Genomic DNA, 9,998 nt, shown 5'->3' on the forward strand with positions numbered 1-9,998 from the left:
ACACACCAACGCTGCTGTACCTCATCCACTCGTACCAACATCACACAACATCCAGTGTCAACGTCTGTGTTGTAATTTAAACTATTTCCCTTCATGATCCATAATGTCGTCCCGATAATTTCGCAATGTGATTTTAGCTCCGGCTCGAAGATCTCTAACCTAACAGAGCGATGCTTTTTTTTTCTTCATTCAGGGAGATCTTCTAAAGCTGTAACTTTAGCTGTTAATGCCATCGTGTTTGTCATATCGTATATCTCTAACCGCATGAGCCAGGTCACGTTTCTGCTGCAAGCCGGACTTGTGAAGCCGTAATGCATTCTGGGACATCGAGTCTAGGATTTGCTCCGATGTCTTCAGTGCTTCTGCATTGTTTATTTTTTATTAATATGATGATGATGATGATAGATGATGATAGATGATGATAGATGATAGCAGTGGTGGCACAAGTGTTTAAAACTCTGGGTTGTTTATTGGAAGGTTAGGATTTAAGCCCCAGCACTGCCACTTTTGGGCCCCTGAGCGAGGCCCTTAAGAGAAAAAACCCCAGAAAAACCACCAACCAATCATCTGGCTCCAGAATCACAAGTGATCCAGTCTGGACTTTTCCTTAAATTCCTGTATGAACTCATCCAGACAAACTCAGGTGCTGAGATCTTCAGTCAGAATGCAGACACACCCTCTTCCTCCTTCCCTCCTTCTCTCTCTCTCTCTCTCTCTCTCTCTCTCTCAATCTCTCCAGCCCTTCAGTGTTCAGCTGCATTCGTGTCGACTGCCCATAGTCCACGGAGCCTCTGACTGACCTCAGGACTGTAAATAGCCATTCAGGGGAAAGAGCAACACTGACTTATATACAGGTAAATGTAATCTTATGTAATCTTATATTGGTGGATTAAATGTCTTCAGATAATAAACTGTTTGCTAGATATTTTTTTCCAGATGTTTGTGGTTTGAGTTAGTGCAGTGTTCACTACATGACTAATATCTGATATGATTCATCTTTTGCATTTTCACATTGAGTCAAATTGATCAAATTTACCTGTAGGTCCTGTTTTTTTCCCGCTTATCTGGCATTTCTATGAAACTCAATACCATGTGTGTGTGTGTGTGTTGCATTCCAGGACTCTGTTCCAACATGTCTCTGTACAGCTTCGGGTTGGAGCCTCTATCCTGTCATGCCTGGAACAAAGACCGAACTCGTAAGTGTGTGTATGTGTCAGTCAGCTGTAGAGCCATCACACTGTAGCCCGAGGCTCGCCCCCTCAACCCCACCCCGCCACCCCGTCCTCAGCCCACACCTGCCCCTCCAACCCCCTTGCTTTTCCCTCATAATCATCCATTACCTTCTCAGTGAACTTACAGCATCAACTCTCAGCATTTCTCTTTCCCTAAATCTTCTAAAAGCAGACTCAATCCACTTTAGCTGCACTGAGAGAGCGTTTAAGTGCATAAATGCGTGTAACCGGAGATCATCACTACCATCCTCCTCCTCCTCCTCCTCCTCATCATCATCATCATCATCACTGCTTCTCTTTTTCAGAGATCGCCATCAGCCCCAACAGCAGCGTGGTGAACATTTACCAGAAGAAGGGGAAGGAGTGGAGCAAAATCCATGAGCTGAAGGAGCACAGCGGGCGGATCACGGGTAAAGAAAAGCAGGAAGCCGCCGTTCCATTAGTCACTATCTTACTGATAACACAACACACACACACACACACACACATATATACACACACAGCTGACCCACAAAACAAACAGCAGAGAGGGCTGGGCTAGAAGTACAGTCTGTAACATTGCGTTACAGTCAATGCAATAAGGTTCTGTTAATACTGTGTAAGTGGCAGGTGTGTCTGTGCACATGGATTATAGAGAGACGGAAAAAAGAGACTAGACGAATCGACGGACAGACAAGATACCAGACAAAAAGATGACCAGGCAGGCATACAGGCAGACAGACAGGCAGGCAGACAGATAGGTAGACAAACAAATTAACAGACAAAGGTGACCAGACAGATGACCAGACAAAAAAGATGACCAGGCAGGCTTACAGACAGACAGACAGATGAACATGCAGGCTAACATACAGACAGATAGATGACCAGACAGACTCAAATTCCTAAAGATTATCAGAAAGACAGACAGATAATCAGACAAATTACCAGAGCACTAGATATCCAGACAGACAGAAAGACAGACAGATAGATGACCAAAGAGACAGACAGACAAATTACCAAACAGATTTATAGACAGACAGATGACCAGGCAGACAGTTAGATGACAAAAGCAACAGACAGAATGGCAGACAGACAGATAACCAAACAGACAAAAATTATATTACTTATATTAACAAACAGTCATGTGACCATACAGATAAAAAAAAGCCAGACAGACAGATAACCAGACAAACAGGCAAATTGTTAGATAGGCAGATTAATAGAAGACAAACAAACAGACAGACTGAATTAATTAGAAATGAATTAGAAATAAAGATTGAATGATAGATAGACAGATAACAATAAGTATAGGCAAGTAGGCGGTGAGACAGATGGATAGTCAGACAGACAAACAGACAGACAGATGATCAGAGTAACAGACAGGTATCTATACAGATAGACAGACAGTCAGACAGACAGATGGATAGTCAGTCAGACAGACAGGCAGTCAGACAGAAGATGGACAGTCAGTCAGTCAGACCGACAGACAGACAGAAAGTCAATCAGATCGACAGACAGTCAGACAGATGGATAGTCAGTCAGTAAGACAGCCAGACAGAAAGTCAGTCAGACAGACAGACAGACAGTCAGTCAGACATATGGCTAATCAAACAGACAGACACACAGTCAGAGAGACAGATGGCTAATCAGACAGTGTGCCAGTAGATTTTTACTGCTCTGCTGTAACGATGTTTCAGGAATCGACTGGGCCCCAGAGTCGAACCGCATCGTGACATGCGCCTCAGACAGAAACGCCTACGTCTGGACGCTGAAGGACGGCGCGTGGAAGCCGACTCTCGTCCTCGTTCGCATCAACCGAGCCGCCACGTGCGTGAAGTGGTCACCTCTGGAGAACAAGTTCGCTCTGGGAAGTGGAGCCAAACTCATCTCAGTGTGTTACTTCGAGAAAGAGAACGACTGGTGAGACACACACACACACATACACACACACACACACACACACATACACACACAACTACAACAGACATCTGCTCACATTTTCTCTCTTTTCATTAAGTTAATAAAACAAAAAGCAACAAACTCCTCCTCCGTCCTGAACCCCTCTGTCTTTCCCATAATCCCAGCTTACATCCAGAGTCATTTAACCGAAAATCGACAATGTTCACAACTTCCTCCTGAGCCCAAATGCATTCAGAACAAACCGATTTATAGCTAACAAGCAAGAAAAGTGTTAAACCTCTTGGCTCGAATCGAGCAAACTGCATAAAATGATCGATTGAGTCTTTTTTTCCGTAACAGTGCTGTGTTTCTGGTGATGTAGGTGGCTCAGTAAGCATATAAAGAAAGGGATCTGCTCCACCGTGCTCAGTCTGGACTGGCATCCCAATAACATCCTTCTGGCGGCCGGATCAGCTGATTTCCACTGCAGGTTACACACACACACACACACACACACACTGTTCCTGCTGATTAAAATGTGACTAAACTCCTGGAGAGATTTCTCCTGAGTGTGTTGAGAAAACAGCGAGCTTCTTTCTGTGTTGTCTGTGTTGTGAGCCGTCTCTGACCGTGTACAAGCACAGTGACATCACTGACCACATTTTCTATCAAGTATCAATGTCAAGGCTGCACTATATTGCCAAAAGTTTTGGAACATCTGCCTTTACATGCACATGAATGTAATATGGAGTTGTCCCACCCTTTACAGCTTCAACTCTTCTGGGAAGGCATTCCACAAGGTTTAGGAGTGTGTTTATGGGAATTTTTGACCATTCCTCTAGAAGAAGCACATTTGTGAGGTCAGGCACTGATGTTGGACGAGGAGGCCTGGCTCACAGTCTCCGCTCTAATTCATCCCAAAGGTGTTCTATCAGGTTGAGGTCAGGACTCTGTGAAGTTCCTCCACACCAAACTCACTCATCCATGTCTTTATGGACCTTGCTTTGATCACTGGTGTGTAGTCATGTTGGAACAGGAAGGGGTCATCCCCAAACTGTTCCCACAAAGTTGGGAGCATGAAATTGTCCAAAATGTCTTGGTATGAAGCTGAAGCATTAAGAGTTCCTTTCACTGGAACTAAGGGGCCGAGCCCAACCCCTGAAAACAACACCTGAATTCAATGATTTGAAGGGGTGTCCCAAAACTTTTGCCAATATAGTGTATAATTATAATCCATTGGAATTGAATTGTAACTATTTTGCCCTTTTAGTTGTTTTATTACTGATCACTTATGTTTTTGTTGTGTTAGGGTTTTCTCCACGTATATAAAGGAAATCGAGGACAAGCCCGGCCCGACCCCGTGGGGAGTCAAGATGCCGTTTGGTGAAATGCTTCTGGAGAATAAAGACTGTGGAGGTTGGGTGCACAGCGTGGCCTTCTCTCCGTCCGGTGACACGCTGGCATGGGTCAGTCACAACAGCGCCATCAGCATCGCTGATGCCACGCACGGCAAAGAGTAAAACACCTGCAATGTTTATGATCTACTTACACTCCAGACATAATATAAAGATCATTCAACTGACCTGAAATACATTTAAAAACAATGTTCAGCTCCATAAATATTGGCACCCCTGGTAAATGGGATGTTATGGAAAAGTCACTGTGGTTGGTTTTTATTCAAATTCATTTTTATAAGAATATAAATATCCATTAAAGTTCAGATTCAGTTCATATTTTTGACCACAAAAACTCTTTTTTTCATAACCTATTTGCTCGTCTTTGCCGATAATTCTGGAGCTGGCTTTGAATAAAATATGTGCAGTACGAACTACAGAAACTAGGGAAATAACGAGAAATAAGGAAAATGTCGCAGTGATTATGATTAATGTGGATTAAACGCATGATGCAGGATCACGCAGCTGACAACAGAACAACTCCCACTGCTCAGTGTGCTGTACGCCAGCGAGACCGAGACTGTGGCTGCGGTGAGCTTCAATCTCAACAACCTCAGAGATAGATAGATAGATAGATAGATAGATAGATAGATAGATAGATAGATAGATAGATAGATAGAAGAGTGTGTGGATGGTTGGATAAATGGATAGGTAGACAGACAGACATCCATCTAGACAGGTAGGTGGATGAATGAATGGATGGCTTGATGGGTGTATGGGTAGTTGGATGTAAGGATGTAAGGATGGATGCATAGATAAGATAAGAAAGACAGACGAGGGATACCGGGATTAATGGATGGAGTGTATGGGTGGTTGGATAGATAGATAGATAGATAGATAGATAGATAGATAGATAGATAGATAGATAGATAGATAGATAGATAGATAGATAGATAGATAGATAGATAGATAGATAGATAGATAGATAGATAGATCGATGGATGGATGGATGGATGGATGAATGAATGAACGAATGAATGAGTGGCTGTATGGGTGGATGGATCGGTGATAGGTAGAAAGATAAAAAGAAAGACAGACAGACAAATAGATAGATAGATAGATAGATAGATAGATAGATAGATAGATAGATAGATAGATAGATAGATAGACAGATAGATAGATTTGAAGGTGTGTTCTGGCATTAACAGTCCGTGGTGTTTCCATTGACCGGTGCTGATTTGTTGTGTGTGGGTCACAGGGTCATGACTGCTGTCCCTATCAGTTCTCCTATAAGGGACCCGGCAAGCTGCAGTTTGTGCAGAAGCTGGGTATCAGCAAGCAGACGTCCAAAAACAGCATGTCGGCCATGCAGCACTTCCGCAACCTGGACAAGAAGGCCACGACTGATGAGGAGGACAACGAGCTGAACACTCTGCACCAGAACAGCATCACGTAGGAGCTGAAGACCTGCTTCACTCTCACCTGATCTAACCACATCAAACATCTAACACGTTTTCCCATGTGGTCAAGCAGCCAAGACAAACTTAATGTCTGACGTTTGCTTCTAAGGCCATGAAGTTAATATTCCATATTAGTAGTCATGGCTACGATATTGAGCAACTAAAGTGCTTTTCACACGCCAAATATTTCCCTTTGTGATTACAACTCTGTCTAAACAGAATCCTGGGTTTGTGTAGTTAGAGGTTTCACACTGCTCCTACTTTCCCCTGGGGTTAACACTGAATCCTGGCTCTTCATAATCTGACCTTTCACACTCTACATTCCTAAACCCCGCCTTAACCTCCTGCTTATTTACATATTTGCTCAGTGTTGTTCAGCTACACTATATTGCCAAAAGTTTTGGGACAGCCCTCCAAATCATTAAATTTAGGTGTTGTTTTTCAGGGGTTGGGCTCAACCCCTTAGTTCCAGTGAAAGGAACTCTTAATGTTTCAGCTTCATACCAAGACATTTTGGACAATTTCATGCTTTGTGGGAACAGTTTAGGGATGACCCCTTCCTGTTCCAACATGACTGCACACCAGTGACCAAAGCAAGGTCCATAAAGACATGGATGAGTGAGTTTGGTGTGGAGGAACTTCACAGAGTCCTGACCTCAACCTGATAGAACACCTTTGGGATGAATTAGACCGGAGACTGCGAGCCAGACCTTCTCATCCAACATCAGTGCCTGACCTCACAAATGCACCTCTTCTAGAGGAATGGTCAAAAATTCCCATAAACACACTCCTAAACCTTGTGGAAAGCCTTCCCAGAAGAGTTGAAGCTGTTATAGCTGCAAAGGGCGGGACAACTCCATATTACATTCATGTGCAAGTAAAGACAGACAACTTTTGGCAATATAGTGTATGTCCTGTTTTTCACCTGAAGCTCTGTTTAGTTTCTGATTGGGTTTCTGTTGCTAAGCAACAAGCTGTAACATTCTCACAGCACATCCTTTCACCTTCCACACCAAGATGTAGAGTTAACACTGTAAAAGCTAAAGAGCAGAGTTTCATAACCTCAAGGAAGAAAAGCCACGCTTCATAACCCCGCCTCTACATTACACCTTTCTCTACCCCGGGGTTAAAGGCGGGGCTTAGAATAACACTAACCCAGGGTTAAGCTCAGTATTTGTAAAAGATTTGTACAATTTTCTTAGATGTGATTGGAGGAATGTTATTCTAAGAGTCTGGTGTCTTGTCTGACCTGCAGCCAGCTGTGTGTGGTGGAGGGAAACAAGGCCAAAGTGGAAAAGTTCAGCAGCGTCAGTCTGGATGGAGCCATGGTGCTTTGGGAATTCAAGGTACTGCAACCGTTGTTCTTTATTTTAATGTAAACAGAAACGTTGTCACTTTTCATACAGTTTTGCCGAAAATGGAATATCAGTGTAAGCGATAAAATAAGCATATTTTTGACCACATTTTTGTTTTTTTTAATACTACACACTGTAGTTAAATAAAATAATAATAATAATTTATCAGCAATATATTGAATAATAATAATTAAAAAAAATATTATTATTATTAATATTATGATCATTATACATGCACGTCCTGTATAATACGGGATGAAAATCATACATTTTTTGAAGTAGTTTTTTAAAATATATTTTTCATTATATATTTTATCTAAAAATAAATAAAAATAAAATAATAAAATAATAATAACAATCAATCTATAATAATAATAATAATAATATTTATTATTATTATTATTATTATTATTATTATTATTATTATTATTATTATTATACACACATGTCTTGTATAATAAGGGACATAAATAAAATATTTTAAAAAATATAATAATAATATATAATATATATAATATATATAATATAATAATAATTATTATTATAATAATAATATTATTTTTATTATTATATAATAATAATTATTATTATTATACACACATGTCCTGTATAATAAGGGACATGAATAATAATTTTTTCATCATATATTTATATATTTATTTTTTTATTTTATTTTTTTTATATATGTAACATCTGTCTGGAGCAATCAGGAAATTGTGTGTATTTTTTTGTATGTGTGTAAACTTTTGACATCTGTAATTCTTCTGGTTCATCCTTGTTTGTGTGTTTTATTTATTTATTTATTTTTTACAGCACTGAAACTCACAGCAAGGCCGAAAGATTTAGCGGATGATCTGACGTCCACTCCACACCATGCCAAAGACCTCAGTATCATGCTGCTGATGTGCTCCCAAAGATAACCAAAGATCAAAACTTTATATTCTGTTTCAAAATAAATATCTTGCACTGTGTTTTTTCATTTCTGTAATTTCTCTCAGGCAAAAGTTATTACTCTGCAGTAAATATTATGGAGACATAGACTTTAGTTTCCACATTTTCAAATTGTTTTAGAAAAAAATATATTTTGGTTTTGGAATTTTTTTTTTAAAGATTTTTTTCCTGCCATGCCAAATAAAACACATTTATTTGTCAAAAAAAAAAAATTACTTGTAGTTATTTCTAATACTGTAGATGTTGATTGTATTTCAGTTAGGTATGACTGCAACACAGTGGCGAAAGTGAAATTTCCAGGATTTCAATTTTTGTTGCACAAAAAAATGCTTGTTTTTTATATAATTTATTATTATTATTATTATTATTATTTCAATTTACTTTAATTTAGCTTAATTTATTTTAATTTAATTTAATTATTTTTGGGGATAGGCTCCAGCAGACCCCTGTGACCCTGATTAGGAATAAGCGGGTATAGATAATGAATGAATGAATGAATGAATGAATTATTTTTGTGAGCAGAGCTTTTTAAGCCTTTTTATTCCAGAAAATACTTTAATTACAAAATTGCAAGCACAGGAGTCTTCTTGTAAACTCCTACCAATGAAGACATATGAAATGACTTTCTATGAGAGCTGTGCTCATGTTTGATGAATGAAAGAGGGTTTTAGCTGAATGCATGTTTCAGAACACGCTTGCTGAAAATCTGTGGGAATTTTCTAAGACTGCAAACTAAAGGAAGTTCCTGCCTCTAGACACCACCCTCAGGCCTGGCTCCAGGCAGTATGGACTTAGCTTTTTCGTTTCTTTCACGGTGGTCTTCATGATCTCTCTCTCTCTCTCTTTGCCTGACTCCTCCTCTCAGACCTGTTCACGGAGGGTGGCCAAACAGAGAGAATTAAACTCCTACTGATATAGCCCTGAGCTTCACTAAAATACACCAGCCCATGGGCACAGCAACAGCTTTATCAGAAAGAAGGTTGCTCCATAGGATTGCTGCATTTATTTGACAAGAATCTGGGAGAACCTTGAAGTAGAGATACTGGTTCATGTACGATGACCCCTTGCTCAGGGGCCCAGCAGTGGCAGCTGGATTTGAAGTCACTTCCTTCCAATCAGTAGTCTGACCCCTTAACCACTAAACTACCACATCCTCATGTAGACAAAGTTATTCCGCTAACTAGAGGTACCATTAGCAAAGGCTGTCATGACATCACTTTTAAGCGCACACAGATATTCTCACCTGCTTGAAAGCAAAGCTATGACTTAACTTCCCCTCATTCAGATTGATAATGACGTAAAGGGGCGTTGGGGGCGTGTCTTTCATAACACTGACCAATCCAAATGCTAACAAACATTTCTGTAATTTTTAAACTATATATATATATATATATATATATATATATATATATATATATATATATATATATAGTTTTATTTATATAGTTTAAAAATGACGTACATTTTCATTTACGTAATACAATTGTTCTGCACGAATGGCTTAAAATATTTTTCACAATTATTTCTACTTTATTTATATTAGAAAGAAATGACAAAAAATGACCTTTAAATGTAAGTCAGTTCGTTAAAAAAAATCGTCTGACTGTGTTAAAAAACACAACACCATTAAACAAACAAATAAACTAACAAATAAATAAACGTTTTGTTGATGTTTTCACATCCACTTCCGCAAATTTAACCAGCCAACACGCCCTCAAGTCCATCTGA

General features: G+C 39.6%; 1 protein-coding gene across 1 annotated transcript; it reads left to right on the forward strand.

Moving 5' to 3' along the window:
- The first annotated feature begins 696 nt into the window (after positions 1-696).
- On the forward strand, positions 697-8,437 carry zgc:86896 (uncharacterized protein LOC415190 homolog). Its single transcript, XM_058418672.1, has 10 exons — positions 697-854; positions 1,119-1,196; positions 1,538-1,642; positions 2,909-3,131; positions 3,493-3,600; positions 4,420-4,626; positions 5,020-5,095; positions 5,763-5,956; positions 7,220-7,310; positions 8,133-8,437. Exons 2-10 carry the CDS (start codon positions 1,133-1,135, stop codon positions 8,136-8,138), a joined length of 1,074 nt encoding a protein of 357 aa, XP_058274655.1. The 5' UTR covers positions 697-854; positions 1,119-1,132; the 3' UTR covers positions 8,139-8,437.
- The last annotated feature ends 1,561 nt before the right edge of the window (positions 8,438-9,998 follow it).

Source organism: Hemibagrus wyckioides, linkage group LG02 (assembly GCF_019097595.1).
Source record: "Hemibagrus wyckioides isolate EC202008001 linkage group LG02, SWU_Hwy_1.0, whole genome shotgun sequence".
Classification (NCBI taxonomy): Eukaryota; Metazoa; Chordata; class Actinopteri; order Siluriformes; family Bagridae; genus Hemibagrus; species Hemibagrus wyckioides.

What these genes read in the sequence shown, in the direction of transcription:
- zgc:86896 (XM_058418672.1), top strand. Translation starts at nt 1,133, where the DNA reads ATGTCTCTGTACAGCTTCGGGTTGGAGCCTCTATCCTGTCATGCCTGG. An exon ending in TCAGCTGATTTCCACTGCAG is followed by an intron (nt 3,601 to 4,419) that starts GTTACACACACA and finishes TTGTTGTGTTAG; the next exon opens with GGTTTTCTCCACGTATATAA. An exon ending in CTGCACCAGAACAGCATCAC is followed by an intron (nt 5,957 to 7,219) that starts GTAGGAGCTGAA and finishes TCTGACCTGCAG; the next exon opens with CCAGCTGTGTGTGGTGGAGG.